This window comes from Piliocolobus tephrosceles, chromosome 13, assembly GCF_002776525.5.
Source record: "Piliocolobus tephrosceles isolate RC106 chromosome 13, ASM277652v3, whole genome shotgun sequence".
Taxonomy (NCBI): Eukaryota; Metazoa; Chordata; class Mammalia; order Primates; family Cercopithecidae; genus Piliocolobus; species Piliocolobus tephrosceles.
The window spans coordinates 115,644,651-115,664,232 of NC_045446.1; the positions used below are offsets into that span (position 1 = coordinate 115,644,651).

At 51.6% G+C, this 19,582-nt stretch overlaps 1 protein-coding gene across 1 annotated transcript in view; it reads right to left on the bottom strand.

Annotated features, from left to right (window-relative positions):
- KIRREL3 (kirre like nephrin family adhesion molecule 3) overlaps positions 1 to 19,582 on the bottom strand; it is a 135,930-nt gene that overhangs the window by 79,186 nt on the left and 37,162 nt on the right. Inside the window, exons 3-4 of the mRNA XM_031933838.1 lie at positions 16,099 to 16,248; positions 10,864 to 11,013 (exon numbers count right to left, since the gene is read on the bottom strand). Coding sequence (XP_031789698.1) covers positions 10,864 to 11,013; positions 16,099 to 16,248 — 300 coding nt within the window. The remainder of the gene's footprint in view (positions 1 to 10,863; positions 11,014 to 16,098; positions 16,249 to 19,582) is intronic.

A 19,582-nucleotide genomic window follows, 5' to 3' on the forward strand; every position in this document is an offset into this window, starting at 1 on the left:
CTTCCTTCCTTCCTTCCTTCCTTCCTTCCTTCCTTCCTTCCTTCCTTTTTTGAGGTAGGGGTCTCACTGTTGACCATACACTGCACCCTTTGCCTCTTGGGTTCAGGCAATCCACCCGCCTCAGCCTCTCAAAGAGCTGGGATTACAGGTGTGAGCCACTGTGCCCAGGTAATTTGGCTCTGTTTCCATCTTCTGGAGCCCCAGAGTAAATCTAATGTGCTTCTTTAGATATTTGGGAAGGACCCTATTCCCCTACATCTTCTCTTTAGTGAGCTGAACCTCCTCATTTTAAAAAATTGTGTACACAATATCTCTCTTACGTCTTTTATAGGTGCTGCGTCCCTGTTAGACTTCAGGGACTTTGCACTGGCCATGGTGCTGACTAATCACAGGCTGCCTGGACCAAGGATTGGGTCTGGTGCTGCTGGAGATACTGACTGCTCAACTCTCTCTCTCTGCTGTTGCTCTTCTTCATCTACTCGCATCTCCCATGGCCTGAGTTAAATCATGACAGTTCTCCTGGTGCCTCCTGGGCTAGTGCACATAGGGAAGTAAATGGCTGAAGTTGGGAGGAGAGGAACACACAAGAGCCAATGCTGGGCTCCCTGGAGATCTACAGTGCTGTGTGTATGTGTGTGTGTGTGTGTGTGTGTGTGTTTGTGTTGGAGCAGAACAGAGAGTTGTTGGTTGTGCCTCCATCTCTAGAGTCTGCAGGGATGTCACCAGGTATGCCACCATGAGGAGAGTGGTTTCAAGAGCTACACAGGCCGGGCGCAGTGGCTCATGTCTGTAGTCCCAGCTACTCGGGAGGCTGAGGTGGGAGAATTGCTTGAACCCGGGAGGTGGAGGTTGCAGTGAGCTGAGATCGCGCCCCTGCTCTCCATGCTGGGCGACAGAGGGAGACTCTGTCTCAAAAAAAGAAAAAAAAAAAAAAAAAAAAGAGCTACACGAAGAGTGGACCCCCCAGGCTGCCTGGAGAGGCAGTGGGTCATGGGTTCCCAAACACCTCTCTCCACTGGACCTACAACACAGGTCCCACCACAGCAGCAAGATAACAAAGCTGTGGCCATTCCCACTCTGAAGGCAGCAACGCGTCTTTCCTCTGCAGAACACTGACCACAGCTGTCAGTCCTGGCTCCCAGCTCATGGGCATCGCTCCTCTGCTTCTGTGGTGTCCTATCCTGCCCCGAGACAGTGGGGGCTCCCTTAGGCTCTGGCCTCTGCCCATCTTCCAGGACCTCTGTTTCTCTCCAGGCTTGGCCTCTGCGAGTCTACTTTGGGTTGTGTGACTTCGTCTCTAAACTCCCTCTGAGGATGACACCCCTCCCTCACCCCGCTGGCTGCTGGGGGAAGGCTTCCATTTAGTGGCATTTTCCTTTCTCATTTCATGCTGTAATGGAGATTCATTGCCAGTTTTAAATCCATAATTTGCTGTGAAACCCTTGTTTTGGGCCCGGGCTGAGGTCGGAGCGGAGAAGTGGGTTATTTTTAGCCTCAGGGGCTCCCTTTGCAGCTGCAGCTCCCCTGGGCTTCCCTCAGGGCAGGCCTCAGACAGCGTCCTGGGTCTGACACTCAGGATACCCAGGGAGCTGGAGCCAGGACGGGGGTGAACACTCACGTGGGACTGGCTGGCCTGCCCTCCCTCAGTTGGCTCTGGCTCTCTTCCTCCTCCATTTCATGAGATGAGGGGGAATCAGTAGAGAAACAGGGCCTCACGCCGGTGAGTCTGTTCTTCCATTACCCCCTCTTTCCTGGGCCTGACAAGGAGAGGGGGTCAGTACTTCAGTCCTCCAAGAATGTGTCCATTTCCTAACAGTGACTGATTCCCCTGGCCGAATGTTCTTGTCTTTCTATGGGGACAACACTGATGATTTGGCTCTGAGGCGTGTGTGTAAGTGTCCACGTGCGCCAGTGCATCTGTCCTTGAGGTGAAGCTGTCCATGTGTATATCCATATGATTGACACATAAACAGGGAATCCTGTCAATGGCCAGTGGCCAGTGGGGCTTCCTGACTGAGGACCCCAGTAGGGCACCAGGACATAGGTGCGCTCTTGTCTGTGCTTTTGCAGGTTTGTGGGGGACGTTGAGATACCCAGGCTGGAGGAGCAGCCGTATGAGGGGTAAGTGGGTAAGGACCTCCTCCAGGCAGCTGCCCCCTGCATGTTATAGGAAGGTGGCTTAGATTTCACTTGCAGCCCTGGAGCTGATGGTTCCATGTCGAATGGCAGACACCTGAGGATCGGGGTCCTGACTTTTGCAAATCTCCAGTCTGAGCTCACTCTTTGCTGAGCTGTTGAGCCTGCTCAGCATGTCCCAGGGTCACGCTTGGTTCCGGCAGTGGAAGGGTATATTATCCTTGCTCTCAGGAGGAAGGGAAGAGGTACTCAGGGAGCAATGCCCCTCATGCCCCACCCCCAAACCGTGAGCAAGTGAGAGAGAATCACAGTCAACCTGTGAAGTGGGTTTATACTTCATCTCTCCTGCTACTGGCTCCACCAGGGAGAGGGCGGGCCCTGAGAGATTAAGCATCATCAGCCCACGTCTCACAGCTGGACGGTGCAGGACTGGGGCAGGGGTGAATGTGTCCCAGCTCCCCAGTGAGGGCCCTTTGTCCTGCTTGGTTCTGGAGAATTTCCAATGCCCTGGGGATGGTGGTGACACACTCCAGGACTGCCCTGGGCTGTCCTGAAGAGCCTGTCTCTTGGTGATGGGGGTGCGGACACTGGGGCCAGGCAACAGCAGGAGGCTGAGCCCCTTCCATGAGCAGTAGACCCTGAGTGGGCTCCTAAGAACCTCCCTGCCTTCCCTTGTCCTGGTGTTGGGAGAAAAAGATCCTGGGGGGTGTGGGGGGCTGGCCCTGGGGATGGTCAATTGGGACACCACCCCCAGATTTCAGTGGCGAGTGAGCACTTGGATAGGCAGTGTCGAGCTTCTGGGCTCCTCCAGAAATCACCCATGGTGGCACCGGCTGGGATAGGGTGGGGCTGTGTGTTCCTTGCATCAGGTCTTCTTCTTGGAGAGGCCCCTGCCTGCCCCTCTCCACACTCAGGCAGGGAAGGGAAAAGATGTGCTGAGTTTACCTCCATCCCTGAGGGATCCTCGCTTCCTCTAGGCCTTGGAAGTCATTTAATGTTTGAGTCTCCTGCCCCCACCTCATTTCCCAACATGAGGGATGACCCCAGGCTGGGGGAGAGTTTTGACATCCAGCCAGGCTGTGATGAGGATGGGAGATGGGGTGCGTAAAGAGACAGAGGCCATGCTTGCCCATGGCAACATGCATATTATGGGGACAGGCAGACTGTGGGGGGTGACCTTGGAGTGCAGCAGGAGGGCAGGGCTGGGGCAACCTGCACACCTCAACTCAACAGCTGCAAGACCTCCAGGGAGGCCTTCTATCTCATCTGGCCCCCAACAGCAACTACTCAGCATGACATTATGGCATTGAACCCACAGGGTAGACCTCAGGGAGCTATAATGTAACTTAGAGGTGAGAGACTGTATGTCAGCCTCAGATACCCTTGATGGCCCCCCGCTCTGCTCACTTTGTCACCCGCCCAGCAGGTGAGCTCCGAGTTAGATGGGAGGCTAAGGGGTGTCAGTGGCCAAAGGGAGAAGGAGGAGGGGAATCTGCTTCCGGCCCAGGGGATATGGGGGTGGTCTGGGCTACCAGGAAGGGAGCTGGGAGTGAGTTGGTGGCAGGGGTGGGGTGTGTGTCGGGGGAGCGAGAGGTACAATGGCTCCGACACAGCTCCCGTGTGGAACCTCAGGAGATAAGGATGTTTTCTGCTCCTGTCTTCCGTCTCTGGCTTGTTTGTTACCCCTACTTGGGGATTATTGCAGGGTAATGAATGTGGCAGGAAATAGCCACACAGCACAAATGAGATACGGCACCTAAGACCAGGCCAGGGCCCAGGCAAAACACGCTTAATAAGCAGATAAGGAAATCAATTCTGCCTTTCTTCTCAGGTGTGCTGCCTGCCGGGAGGGGCCTGCAGGAATCGCATCTTCCTGCCTTGCTTGATGCATGGAAAAGCTTCTCTAGGACACAGGGTCTCCTCCCCCGGGATGTAGGGGTTGCTTGTTGGTGTCTCATATAACATTGTGCAATAATAGCAATAACGAAAACAGTTATAATACTAGCAGCCAATGCTCCTATGCCTTGCTGCATAACAGGCGCTATTCTGAGACGTGCTTTACATATATTATTTCATTAAATCCTCTGTATAACCCTATGAAGGCAGTTATGATTATTTCCTTTATTTTACACAGAAAGAAATAGGCACAGAGTGGTTAAATAACTTGCTCAAGGTCACACCACTGGCAAAGTGATACAGCTAGGCTTCAAGTGCAGGCAACCTGGCTTCCAGAGGCTGGGTGCTTAGCCACAAGGCCACATTGCCTCTCCAACACAACACAACACAACACAACACAACACAACACAATTGTCATCCATGTTTGGGGTTTACTATCTGCCAGACTGTGTTCTCTGTGGTGAGGTTCAGTGTAAACTCCCCCTAAATTTCCCCTAAGCCTTGTTGTTTCAATTGCCATGAGGAACATTTACTGAACACCCAGTATGTGATTCTAGGCTGTGCTAGGCGTGAAGGATGAAAGATGCTCCCAAGAGACCCAGTGGGAGAAACAGACACGAAAACAGTTACTATCAGCATAGCATGTTGAGACCTGTGTTCAAGGTGCATAAGGAGGCTGGGTGCGATGGCTCACGCCTGTAATCTCAACACTTTAGGAGGCCGAGGTGGGTGGATCCCTTGAGCCCAGGAGTTCAAGACCGGCCTGAGCAAAATGGCGAAACCCTGTTCCTACAAAAACATAACAAAACGAAACAAACAAACAAACAAAAATTAGCTGGGTCTCAGCTACTCGGGAGGCTGAGGTGGGAGGATCGCTTGAGCCAGGGAAGTCGAGGCTGCAGTGAGCCACAATAGTGCCACCGCACTTCAGTCTGGATGACAGAGCAAGACCCTGTCTCCACAAAAAAGATGCCTAAGGAAGTGAAAAGGACCACAAGGGGGACACGCAGGCCATGTGGGCTCCAGAGAAGCTCCAGAGAAGGCTTCCTGGAGGAGGAGATGTCTAAGGTGAATCTTGACAGCTGAACACAAGTTAGCCAAGCGAAGAAAGGTAGGAAGGGCACTCCAGGAAGAAACACAGTGTGAACGAGGGCCCAGAGGCTTGGTGAGTGGAGGGAGATGCCAGCTGCTTGTTAGTGCGGGAGCAGGTTGGTGGTGGGTCTGAGGCTGGGGACACGACTGGGGCTGGCCTTGGGGGGCCTCGTTCGGCCTGGCAGGGAACTTGGGTTTTGTTCTGTGGGGACGCTTTCTCGCCCCTGAAGAACCCCTCAGACTGTCTCCTACTGATTTGCCTTTTTATGTCAGGGTGACTATGGATGGGTTTCTTGCAACCAGTTTCTGGAAGAATGGTTTAGAAGCCAGCACCCTCGGGGTCTGTTTCAGCTCTGCCTTCCCTTGCTGGCAGACTCTGAGTTATTTAGCACTGCTCTCTGGACCCATCTCCCCAGAAGATTCATGGACGGGAGACTGGGGGAGGCTGCCAGTGCAGTGGGCTGAGGAGGCCCTGCGGCTCCACTGGTAGAGCTGTGGCCAAGGGAGCTTGTGGTTTTGAAAAACAAACTAGTTAAGGACACGTCACAGATTGGACCTTATCTGTTTTCCTCTCCCAGTATTTGGGGCTTGACATCATTTAAAAAGATGCCCTCTTTATTTGAATTGACTTATTCTCCCTCTTAAATAATTCATGTTGATTTAGGAAGCTTTATTTCTAACGGGAGCCACAAGACAGCAGACTTAATATTAGAATGGGCCAGGAGGAAGAGGGAAATGGGGAGGGAGACTGGGAAAAATGCGCCTCTTAATAATTAATCTGATACCAGCACCCCCTCCTCCCACTTCTGATCCCCCCATCCTGCTCCACTTTTTCCTTTCCATAGCATTTATTACCACCTCACATCCTGCACAGCAATGCAACTTACGGTTTAATCGGTGTATCACTTATCAGCCGCCTGCTCTCTGCCAGAGTGCAAGCTCTACCAGGGCAAGGATGGTTTTCTCTTTCGTTTCCTGATGAATCCCACGTGTCTAGACTAGTGCTTGGCATATAACAGGTACTCAGTAAACATTTGTTGATCAAATCCTTGGTACCCATTTCCTCCCTGCCTGGGATGTCCCAACACCTTGCTTCCCAAGTTTCCAGGAAGTTGAAGACATCAAGTGTAATGCCACCCTTAAAACTCTGGCCCTGGGACAGTTTCAATACTTTTCAACCCTGGGATTCCTGCAGGTGGAAAAAGGAGCCGTCTGTGTGTATATGTGTGTGTGTACAACTTTAAAATACAGGCGTGGTGGCTCATGCCTGTAATCCCAGCACTTTGGGAGGCCAAGACGGGTGGATCACTTGAGGTCAGGTGTTCAAGACCAGCCTGGGCAACATGGCTAAAAATGCAAAAATTAGCCAGGTGTGGTGACACATGCCTGTAATCCCAGCTACTCGGGAGGCTGGAGCAGGAGAACCCAGGAGGCGGAAGTTGTGGTGAGCTGAGATTGTGCCACTGCACTCCAGCCTGGGTGAGAGAGCCAGATTCCATCTCAAAACACACACAAAAAACAAAAAAACTGTATGACACTTCACTGTTAGTGATTGAGAGAGAGCGGCAGACTGTTTAATGCTTACAACAATTCTATGACTTTGGTATTTTTAACCCTCTATCTTATAGATGAAGAACCAGAAACTTCATTCATTCATTCATTCATTCAAAAAAACCCTGCTCTGTGGTAAGGGCTGGTTATAGAGGCTTGAGCCAAAGAGGCCTAGTTCCAGCCTTAAGGACCTTGCCCAAGGTCACACAGTCAGTGAGCAGCAAGAGCATATCCTACTTCCTGGCCCAGGGCTCTTCCTACCCCATCACAGCTCTCTCTGCACATGTGCACCGGGGTCCTCTGATGCTCAACCAAGCTGAGTCTTTGGAGAGGGTTAGGTCTATGTGGAAGCTGGCTACAGAGGGGCAGTGGGGTGGGGTGGGGGGTGACCTTTGCAGGGAGGACTAGGGTTGAGGTCCACAGCCAGGGCCAGGTCCCCAGGGCTGAACAGGGCTTGGAGAGGTCCCATCTCCCAGCTTTGAAGTGCGATGCTGTTTAAACCACCGTAATCAGTATCCTTCTACGCCTTAGTTACCGCACTGGTCTCCGTTCCGGGGAGGGCTGGCCCAATTTCCTGAAATAGTTGGTACAGCCTGTTGGACCCCTTACAGTAGATGTCATGGTCTTTTGGGAGCTAGATAGCTCTCAGTGATCATCTTATTTACCACCACCTCTCATTCTACAGATGAGGAAACTGAGACCCAGGTTGAGAAACAAGGGCCACTATCACACAGCTGGATACTGGTAGGACCAAGACCACTGCCTCTAAGTCTAATGCTGTTTCCGTGACGAAGTGATTCTCCAGATGTTCTGCAGGTGGATAGACGCCTGTCTTGACCCGAGCTGAGTCAAGGCAGAGTCCTTGGCAGCTGGCTGGGCCACAGAGGGCACGCAGCCTGACCATCGATTGACCTGACCTAAAATCCCCAGTCTTTGCCTCTCTCAGCTTTGCAAACTCAACGCCTTCCCCCGTCTTTCTCTCCTCATTTCCTAGCTCCCTCCCTCTGCCTCCCGAGGTAGCAAATGCTCAGCTCCGAAGTTGCTCCTTGCCTGATTGCATCTGAGAGCTGGAAACACAACGCTAATTAATGTGTCTGTGACTCTAGGCTTGGCTGCCAGGCCGAGTCCCCTGCCCTCCCTAGGGCCCAGCGGCTCTGCGAGCTGGCCCTCTGGCTTCATCTGAGCACGCTGCCGGCAGATGCATATTTTAACAATGCACATCTGTTGGCTATATAATCTCTCGTATTTGCCCTCCTCACTTGGTACTTTGATGGAAGACCCCCGGGGGCCTCCCTCTGTTCTAGCCAAAGTGTTTGCTTTGCAATTTTGCCGGAATACCATCTGATTCTGCTCTCGCATCTTCCGCAGGTTCTAATCAGGCTCTTACTTTATTTAATTAAAAATCTATCTCAGGCAAATACAGACTAAATTAGGAAGCTCTCTCATTCCTGGAACACAGGGAAAGCAGCCCCCCTTGGGGAACTGGCTGGGACATTTTCCCGGGCTGAGATGTCACAGCAAAGCAGATGGGGTCTTGGTAGGGAACGTGGCTGGGCCAAGGGGCAGAAACACCTCTCCTGCATCTGTGGGAACAGCCGCTTTGTCCATCCACCTTCCTTAGACCAGGGGTCCCTTTCCAGCTGGCCGGGTCGACTGCTGCACTGGGGGCCTCCTTGCAGAGCAGTAGGTGGGGCGCTATACCCCAGGACACTCAGCCAGGCGGAGCTCTACAAGACCAGCTGGGATGAGGACCTGGGAGTGTCCCAGCGAGTCAGGGAGGACCACAGGCAGAGTGCTGGGAAGCACTGTCTTGCCTGGGGTTTTAGTTGGTTCAGGATAAATGGTTTTTGTGGAGCTGCCTGAAAGGCTGATGGACAAGATGCTGGCTCAGGTTCCCTTTCTGGCTTTCAGGAATTTCATGGAGGGGACCCCGCTGGGGCACCATGGAAGCTTCCTCTGCCCTCCTTCTGCTGATCTCCAGACTTGAATAAAACATCTCCCCACACAAACCCAGCTCTGTGTCCAGAGGGCGGTGTCAGGCCATGCCACTGGAGAGGAAAGGGGAACGAATGCCTCTTAGACATGACCTAAGACAAAATTGGGTCTGTTCAGACTGGATCCTGAGGCCCTGCTTTGAGAAGCCTGGCCCCTCACCAGCCAGACAGATGAGGTGCTGCTGACATCTGGGAACAGAAGACTAGGCAAAGAGCTTGGAGCTGAAAAATCTGGAGTTGATTTTGAAGGTTAATTAGGCTGTGTCACCTCTTGTGAGTGCCTTTGCCTTTCTGAGTTTCCATTCTCTCATCTGTAAAACATTTGAAATAATCCGGACTTTTAATACGCTGGACTTTGTTAGCTAACATAGAGCAGAGAGGAAAGGAAGTGTAGTGGTCACGTCAGGACTGGGGAAGTCAATACAGCCTTAAGGATGAGATGTGGCTCCATCTATTTTTGGTCCCTGTGAAGTCAGAGGAGTGGACAATGCTCATGTTCCTGTGGTTCCAGCATCCTCTGGTCCCTCTAGAAGGTATATGAGTCCGTAGAGGCAGATTCTACAGGAAGGAGAGGCTGAGCCATCTCTGAAGATGAGGAGCCTACAACTTAGCAAATCTGTTCTGGCATTTTGCAATCCTCAAAATCAGAAACAATATGAGGCCCCAATTCTTCCTCCTCTCCTCCCACAACCCCCACACCACATGGCAGACTCATTCTCATTTTAGTCACCATCTTGGGAGAAATGAGAACGGGGCTGCTGCCTTTAATACCCCAATTACTCCTCGGAAGGCCCGCTTCCCGGCCATGGAATCCCAACTTATTTACCCCCGCCGGAACAGGTTGATTTTCTCATTCGTTTCATCGCGGGCCAGGGGAGATTTCAAAGGTGGCAGAAGGTTTCTGAGGCTGGCCCCAAGTTCCTCCCCTGTGTCTCAAGAAGGCAAGCTCCGAGCTTGGTAAGTGGTCCTCCAGGGCCTGTCTGCTGCACTGCTTGGAATAATCTGCCCTGGCGTCTTTGGCTGTGTAGATCTGAAGATAACCTGACACGCTTTTAAATATTTCATCTCTGAGCAGCCGCGTGCTTTAGCTGCCAGGAGAGGAGGCAGCACCCCAGCTGCTGACCCTGTTGTCGAACCTTCACAACAGCTGCTAAGGGGTGGGCCTGGGCTTTCCCACTTCCCTCCTGTACGCGTGCCTGGCACAGACTCTCATGTAAGGGGGCAGCGAGGTGAAGCCCTGGAGCCCTGGCCAGGAGCCCACGGGCCAAGCCCTTTGCATCTGTGGGCCTTGGTTTCTCACCTGGGGTAACAGTCCCTGTCCCACCGAGTAGCGTCAGGAACAGTGGAGGTCAAGTGCGTGAAAGAGCCTGGAAAGCTACGGTGAACTGTTTGGCAAATGTTAGCTCTCATGACTTATGTGCAAGGCCTGGTTCCCAGCAGCCTTGATCCTCAGTAACATTTGGCCAGAGGAGGGAGACTCCCAGGACTGAACTCTAAATCAGAACTAGGTGGTTTAAGAGGTCACCGAGCCCAATCCCCTGCCTTCAGGTAGGTTGATCCCGGAATGCTGGGCTCCTGGGAACATAAGATGAAGAAAGACCAAGGGGAAAAGTAGGATTTGGAATAAGGACCTGAAATGAATTTTCCTAGGAAGGCTCTGTCAGCCAGGATTCCCAGGGAGCAGTGAGGGGTGGAGAAGTCACGGGGGTCACTGGTGTGCACATGGATACTAGAATCATGGGGAGAATCTCGGGCTGATTCTACAGAGAAGGTGGACAGATAGGGCTTTGTTAGCACCGGAGTAGGGGTCAGTTCAGAAAGAAGGGACCCACGGCCTGTGCCACATTCTTCCTGGCAAGGAGCCTGGCCTAGATAACGTGTGCAAAGCATGCTTTCTGATGGAATAAATAAGCACGTAGGAGCCCTAATTAGCTGCCTAAGGCACCATCAAACACACCGGAGTTGGACTGCATCCGCTGGCACTGGCTGTCTGGTTTCCTAGGGAAGGAGCCTTCGCTTGTCCCATTTGGGTGGGAAGGTGGGCCTGGACATTGTGGAGGCAGCAGTGTCTGGAGCCCTGTGGGATGATCCCCAGAGGGGAGTCTCTCCATGTCTGACCAAAAAAATACCCTCTTGGAGCTGAGCCCTTGGTGCTTCACGTAGCGCCCCTGCCCCGTGTGCAGATGGTTCTTACCCAGGACCGTGAGGCGTGCGGGGCGGGAGCGGATGGCGGCCTGGATGGCCTGACACTCGTACACTGCATCGTCTTGCAGCTCTGCCCGCAGGATCTTCAGGTGGTGCTCCCCCGACAGGTGGTTCCCTACCACCAGGTACTGTGGGTAACCTGTGGAGACAACAGGCAGGTCAGGGAGCTGGGGCGGGGTGGAGGGGACTCCCATGACAAAGAGGCACAGAGCGGGGGACCCGAGCAGGGGCTATTCTATAAAGCTGGCAGAGCAGGTGATTGCTCAGGGCTCTGATCTCAGTTCAAGGAGCACAAATGCAAGAGCTTTCCCAAGGCGTTGGCGCTCTCGCGCGCTCTCTTTCTCTCTCTCTCTCTGTGTGTGTGTATAAGGGCATTTTGTTTGTTTGTTTTTGAGACAGGGTCTTGCTGTGTCACTCAGGTTGGAGTATAGTGGCAGGATCATAGCTCTCTGCAGCCTCCACCTCCCAGACTCAAACGATCCTTCCACCTCAGCCTCCCAAGTAACTGGGACTACAGGCATGCACCACCACGTTGTCTAATTTCCTTTTTTTTTTTTTTTTTATTTTTTATATCTTTTGTAGAGATGGGATCTCACTATGTCACCCTGGCTGGTCTTGAACTCCTGGACTTAGGCGGTTCTCCCTCCTCAACCTACCAAAGTTCTGGGATTATAGGCATGAGCCACCATGCCCGGCCATGTAAGGGTCTTGTTGGTTTCAAGTTTAGGAAAATCGGAGGAGCCACTGTTAGAGAGAAAAGAGGGAGAAGAGATGAAAATGCTATGTGTGGACAGACACCGCTGGGTTATTATTCTGGAAAGTGGTGTGCTCAGCACTGTGGTCTACCGAGCAGACATGCATTTTGATAAGATAGAGTGGAGCGAGAGAGACACAGACAGAGAGACCCAGGCTGAGAATTACAGAGAGAAGACAGTCAGAGAGAGAAGGAAGGAAAAAGAGAAATATTTGGAAAAGGATCAGGAGTGACTTTGCAAAAAGTTTCGTTTCAGGACGGACAGGAAGTAGAAATCTAGGCCCATCCTCCCAGTGCCTAGGAACCTCAGGTCACTTGGAGCCACAGTGGCCCCTGTCTCATCATTCCTCATGTCCCGCCACAAACCCCAGGGCCTGGTGACGCACTTATGAAATGCTCAGGACACTTCAGAATTGGGGGCCCCTTGTACCATGGGCAATGAATAAGAGATAAATAAAAGTTTGAGAATATAAATCATTAATCAGCGCTCCTGCTGCTGTGTAGGGTTGAAAATAAATGCCGACTGAAGTCGTGGCTGGCCACGTTGGGCAGATCCTCTTTTTCCTGGGTCTCAGGACCTAAACCTCCCTACTTTCTCCCAGTAGGATCCACTTTCCATCCATCTTCTCACCGAGCTCTGCCCTCCCCTGAGTCCCTCACTGTGTGGATTTACAACTGCACCCCAATCCCCGCCATTCTTCATCTCTGTCCTCGTTCCCTTCTCTCCTCAGAGGCTGCCCTCAGCTTCCACTCCCCGCTGGCAGCCCCAGGCTGCTCCTCCTTTTGAAGGACCCTCACGAGCACAGGGAGCGTTCTCAGACGGGTGCTGTAGGAGGATGAGATGGGACACATTCAGCCTTTTAAAGAGAAGATGAGGGCTTAAGCAAGTGAGAGACAGAAGCAAAGACAGGCAGGGAGACCGGCAAGAGCTCGCCTCAAGTATTTCAAACAGTCTCTCGTGTGGGTTAGATGTGTTCCTGAGCTCCCAAGGGTAACACTAGCACCAACAGGCAGAATTAACATGTTGGGGGGGTACATTAGAATATTCTCAAGTATTTGAGATATCCAACAAGGATCTGGGCTGTCAGAAATGGTAGTGAGGCCCCCATCACTGGCTGTATTCAAGCAGAGGTTGGATGATCGCCTCTCCAACCTCTGGAGTTCCATCCATCCATCTGGATGGATGGAGTGTTGCAGAGGTGATTTCTACACAAGGTGAAAGATCAGGCTAGATGAGCTTGAAGGCCCCTCTCACCATCATAAGTGAAGCGTCTTCTGGAGGCAGGGCAGGTCTCCCTGGGGGTGGGCTGGACAAGGGGCCACCAGCACTCGTTCCTGACGGGGGGAGGTAGCCGTGATGATCCTCTGCCAGGCGTGCTCTGGAGTGCTTCCTGTGCAGCAGGGCCCTTCAGACTCATGTCTTCATGGCTCCCATCCTCATCATGCAATAAAATGGCCCTGTCATCCCCAGCTGTGCAGGCCTGGCCAGAAAAGCTCACAAGGCCTCGGCTGCACCCCTGAGAGCACGGCCTCTCCTCTTGCCCATACTTCCTGCCTTCTGCTGGGCTTTGGGAAGGAGCCCAGGTAAGTTAAGCTGTCTTCCTCCGAGGGCCAGGAGAGGGGCTGGAAATGGGTTCTAGCCCTATTCTCTCCCTGCTGCTGCTGCCTTCGTTGTAGCTGCCTAGCCACCCCCAGCCCCTCCAGCCCAGCTTCTGGATCCCACTATCCTGTGATTAGTCTCTGGTCTCCTGCAGGCATCTTGGCTGGAGCTTCTGTTTTTGTTGTCTTGCAAGCTATCAACAGCAGGATTTTGCTCTCACGAGCTGCTGAAAACCTCAGTGATGGGTTTGTTTGTATTTGCCTAATTAGGCAGCGAGCTGTGATGCTATCCCAAGGACTGGCAGCATCTTTGAAAAATAGACTCAGAAGCATGGATTCTGAGAAAGTTCTAGCTCCTTCCACAGTATCATTACTCTCTCTTGCTACTCCCAAAGGAAGCAAAATTATTAGAGCCTGGGTTCTGCAGTCGAGTTGCCTGGGTTCCAGTGCCAGCTGGATCACTTCCTAGCTCTGCTGTCTTGGGTGAGTTACTTTAACTTCTTTGTGCCTCATAGACTACTTACTATGTGCCAGTCCCCATTTTATGGGGACAATACCAGTACCTTATAAGGTATGGTGAAGGTTAAATAGGATAATCTATGTAAAGTGCCTGGCACATTGTAAGTGGTCTATAAATGCCAATTTAAATGAAGAGAAAGGTAAGTCATGAGGTCAGGTGGCCAAAGAGGTCTTCATCTTTACAAGGGAGAGCATACAGCGTATCTGGGCCCTTTGGGGTTAACAGGCAGGTCTCATGCACTGGGATTGGTTATATAGTTGAGTCAATTTCTTTCTCAGTTGTGACTTTGTTTACCTGTCCAACAAACGGGAAAATCCTTCTTTTCTCCCTCCGGATCACTGTAGATTTATGAGATAATGTCTGTGAAGTGCTTGAGCTTCTTAGAAGAAAAATGTTCTATCAATATGAGGAAGTGCGTTTATAAATCATTTTCTTTGACTGTTTTTTCCAGCTTCGGTGACTAGAAAAACATTTAGGTCTTCAGGGAGGGTGTCATTTCTGGGAGATTCAGGGGTCCACACGATTACAGTGGGAGAGGACAGAGCTGTAGCAGGCTGAAATCCCACAACCCTGGGCCTCAGTTTCCCTGTAAGAGAGCTTGCGCAGTGTTAAGTGCTCTACGAGTACTTGCTGAATTGAGTTAAGGGCTGACCTGCCTGTTTCCACATCAGGCAAGCGAGCAGAGTTAATTGAGCATGTAAGTATCTGTCATGATTGCCATGATGCTGTTTTTGGGACAAGTGATACAGGGCAAGTATTTTATCAGGAGTTTGAGGTCGTTGGCTCCTTACGGAGAGGCAAACCAAGTCAAGCTGGAGAGGACACAGGCCCCAGTTCATCAGAGGCCGTTGTCCTGCAGCCCTGAGCAGGTACCAGTCCTGGATCCCAGAAAGCCATTCATGCCACTGGATGCTAGAGGGTCAGTTATCCATGCTGGGATGACCACCTTCTGCACCATCACTGCTGACCTGAGCCGCCTCTTGGCCACTGACCCAACAAGACCCCAGTCCCTGACGGAAGTTGGAAACCCACCGACAGCGACCTCAGACAACCTCCTTAACTAGTGGCAGCGCTCACCCCAGCTCAGAGCCATCCAGTGCACCAGCTATTCTAGTTTGGGAAGGTCGTATCACTCCCCGAGTGTCTCTAGGGTAAAGGCGTTCGGAGTCTCTGAAATTGACTGGTTCCCATTACAGTTAAACTTTATGGCAGCACAGTATATTTTGGAGATATTTTTGTGTATTTTATCCATGCTCAGCTGGGCTGCAGCATTCAAACCTTGTGCCTGCTATTGACCATTGCCATAATGTTTCAATATACATTTTTGGCAAGACATAACTCACATTTTAAAATATTAATTTCCTAGCCATCACGTTCCTGAGTGCACTTCGATTTTTATTTTCCTGCAGCTGTACACCACGTGAGACGCAAAGTTTCTTCTCAGTTGAATAATATTTTTCTCTCCTTCTCCACCCTCAGCTCTTCCCAAATCACAGGGGAATGACACCCAGGAGTCACTCCTTCTGAATTTTACTGTGTATGCCAAGCCTAACAAACAACCACTGCCTACCTGCAGGACACAATAATGATAGCTGAAGGGTGCGTGACCAGGGGCATGAGCCATTGTTTTTTTTCTCCAGGGAAGAGGATGGATTGGAAAAGCATCTGTATGATCTTACTGGGTCGCTATTCACAATAGTTAACAAATGATCTGTTGTCGGCACTGGCCAGTGAGTTCACGTGTCAGCCATCAACAACCACCGGAACCCTCACTGCCTGCCCCGGGGTAGCTTTGCTGAACACCAGCCTGCCCAAGCCGAACATGGTTTGAAATTTATTTTTAATACCTCCTGTCTTTTCTTCCCATCTCATGATGGCTCCTAAGATCAACCAGGTGTCTTTGTGAATTTTCAGTTTACTTGGTTCCCTTTAATGGGTGAGAAGCCTGGAAGAAGCAGGTTGTGACTTGTATTTTCTTAATAATCATGCCTTAATAAATGTGGGGGTACATCTTGGGCCAAGACACAGGAACACTTGATTTCTGGAAACTGGACTTCACATGAATCATGTTTGACTTTGGAGTAGATGCTCGAGGGCATTGTCGAGTTAGGTTAGGACCCACCGCTAGACTGAGGGTTTGCTGATGGTTCATTATGCACATCCGAGGCCCTCAGAGTCTAGGGATGCTAGGTGCAGTGCTTGCCTAACCTCACCCTGCCTGAGGAGTTGCAGTGAAAGCTGGAGATTTGATACCCAGATGCCTGTGAAGATGGGTGCTCCCTAGGAAGGTGGATGGGTGAGTAAGGAAGTGACGGCCCCAGGCCCGCCCCAGGAGGTCTGGAGGTACTCACTTGAGAGGTCCCTGCCCACACCCAGAGCCAAGCCGTCCTTGATCCACAGAACGAAGCCATCGTATTCAGGGATGGCGCACAGTAGCGTCACTGGCTGTCCCGATACCACCACCTGGTCCTGGGGCTGCTGGCTGAAGGAATAGACTTGGCCTGGGAAGGAGACAAACACAACGGTCAGTTACCTGCTGGCTGCAGGGGTGAGAAGGCTGCCCTCTAGCTATGGAAGCAGAGCAGCAGAGCAGGGCTGGCCCAGGAGCCTGAGCCTCCTGAATCACCTGGCTTTGCTGCTGGGGGTCTGGTTGAACTTCCTAATTGGTCTCAGCCCCAGCTCTATTCCCTCCTGTGAGGAGCTGGCTCCCAGCTCCAACCCCTCTGCCCATGAGTCCCTAACACATGGACTGGTCTAGCCACATCCCAGCTCCCTATGAGCCATCTCCCTCCACCGTTGGGACGTGCCACTTCCCATGCATTGGTGAGCTCCTACTTAATGCCATGTGCTGGGCACACCGTTCCACAGGGCAGAAACAGGAGAGAGAGAGAGACCTCTAGCTAGAAGCGTTCTGTGGTGGCTGTGTGTTAAGAAGGTGGGCGATGGAGGGTGATGTGGCTTTGGTTAAACCTGAGAATTCAGGAAATCATTTTGTTGTTTCATTGGCTCCTGGGGTGGGCTGAGGGCCAAGTTCAGAGGGGTGGGTGGTGGTGCAGTGTGGCAGGAGGCGTGCTGAGGAGGCGTGCCGTCCCACCATGTCCTCCCTGTCCCTTTCTTTTCTGCAGCAGACCTTACTCCAGCCTCACAATCACTTGGGAAAAAATTATTAGGGACACCATGCCATGTCAAAATGAGATGGCCAGAACCATCGAAGAAAGTCAGTTGACAGTATTTTATTAAACAGACCCACCCACAATGCTTATAAGATGCCATGCTCTGTTTTGAGGCTTTAAAATATTAGTTCATTAATATTTTCATCCTCATAACAGCCTAAAAACAGTAAGCACCATTTTTATCCCCATTTTCCAGATGGGGGAATGAGGCACAGGGAGGTGAAAAATAGTAATGGGCGTTGTGCTTGTGAATTGCTCACCAAATACAGCACATGCCCTGGCTCTAGTTATCACCGTGGCAACACTCGTATGGGGCATTGTCAACCCCATTTTACAGGGCTTTAGGAAACGGAGGCTCAGGGTTAACTGAATTGCCCAGGGAACTGTCTAGTGGGAGTGGGGGTGGGGGGTGCTGTGAATCCAAGTCTTTCTGGCTCCAAAGACCGTGCTGTCTTCTACTGAGCTACACTGTGTGCAGATCCTCAAGCCTGGCCTTGGAGGGAGTTGCTGATGAGGAGGTGTGATGTGATCTGTGTCTCCTGGGAGTCCACAGTGGAATGGACAATGGGACGCTGACATTCACTGAGCATCTGGCCCACAATACAACCCGTGCTTCACACAACCCCTTCTCCTGTGATCCACTTAATTATACTTCAGAGCAGAAATAGCCCCATTTTACAACAAAGAAACCAGGATCAGAGAGGCACAGTAACCTGCCCAAGGTCACACAGCTAATGAGTGGTAGAGCGGGGGTTTGCGTCTGCATTCCAAGCCCTCCCTTTTCCCTTTTTCCTACCTCCTGCTCTACAGACCCAGACTTGATTGAGGCAAAACGGAACCTGGTGCGCCAGCTGCTGATGCTGTGGCCTCTCCTTCCCGACCTGGGAGAGTCAGGGGCAGCCACAGAGGTCCTGGACACTGGCTGCTGCCCATCTTGGGGACAAAAAGCCCCAGGCTTGGGCCACACCTAGGACTGAGCTCTCAGCAACAGATGACCCCAAGAGGGGGACACTTGGTGTGTCTCAACCCAGGGGAACTTGGATGGCAGCAGAGCTTGGGGTGGAGGCTCCCCAGAAGGAGGGGTGCGTTTCACGGTGGAGAGCTGGGGGCAGGCAGGAAGGTGGCCGAGTTCACAACCTGATGAGAGCTTGGCAGGGTCTCTGAGGAGTCTCATTAAAAATCCAATTGGCCTTGAATTGTGGGAGTAACACTTTTTATTCTGATTTGAGCTTTACAAATTAGATTTCATAGGACAGTTTAATCAGCTATGTATGGTAGGGTTTTTTTTTTCCTCTCTGTCTCTTCAAGTTCTCTGTTGTAATTAGACTGTTCCTGGCACCAAAACAGGGTAGAAAAGGAGGGAAGAGATGAGACAGGAGAAGAGGAGAGGAGGGGGGGACTGGAGAGAAAGCAGAGGAGTGAAGTGAGGACGTGGGAGAGAAAAGGTGAGGAAGCAGGGGAGGAGGGTGACGGGAAGCATGAAGAGGGAGGGCGTGGGTAGAAAGGGCTCCTTCTCTAGGCTCCTTTTACTCTAATGATGATTTCACAGCTCATCCTTTTATCTCAAAATCTTTCTTGCAAGAAGGACAGAGTCAAGACAGCCGCAGTGACTGCCGAAGATTGTGCTATCAGAGAGAATTATCAGGTTGTCAGCTGGATGCGGAGGGGGTTGTAATGAGAGCGCCTTAAATGAAGCAGTGCCCGAGCCCTCTGAGATGTCCATTATTAGGAAGCACCCACAGTGGGTAACCATCCCAGTCTCTCCCCATCCCGCATCCTCTTGGAGGAAGGTGTGGGAGGTACTGGGTGAGGGCCCCCGGGGAGGTGGGGTGCAGGAAGCATCTGAGGGCCAAGGGTAAGTTGTGGACTGGCTGCAGCCCCCAGGGAGAGGAGGGGGCTATCACCATGGAAACCAGGCTCTGGAGGAAGGCAACGCTGGGAGGGGGCCCAGTTAAAGCAGGCCGTGGAGGTGGACTCTGAGTGGCCACAGACCCTTTTGGTGGGTGTCTCAGAGTCAGGGGTGGCAGCAGGCACCAGATCCCTGGAATAAGACCTAGGGTTTGCAAGAAAGGAACCTGACGGGATGGAGCTGAGTAGGACAGGGCCTTTCGAGGAGGAACATCGCCCGATGCCATCTGAGCAGGCCTGGAGGTGTAGAATCCCACAGGTTGCAGTGAGCCAAGATTGCCCCACTGCACTCCAGCCTGGGTGACAGAGTGACACTTGGTCTAAAAAAAAAAAAAAAAAAACTTTCCTAGAGCCTCTCACATTCTGTCTGCTTGGATCCACTAGCTTTTCTATGGAAAGACCGTTTCTAGGGCAGATGAGTTCACAGGAAAAATCCACCCAAAGGACATGATTTACAAATTATTATTTTTGGGGATGGGACACAGTACTCTGACAATTTCCCTTTTCAGTCTAATTTTAATTTTTGCACATTATATTTAAGTCACTATAATTACTTTTCTCTTTTAAACCAATGAGTTTTTTTTTTTTTTAATGAATTTTAAACTGTTACTGAGTATCTAGAGTGGATAAAAGTTGAGGTGCCGTGGATGAAGGTGGAGATGGAGGGATGGAGCCCACTTATTTTCATCCATCTGACAGATCTTGAGGCCTCTCATTTGGGCTCAAGAGTCCCTCAGAGCACAGCTTTTGAGCC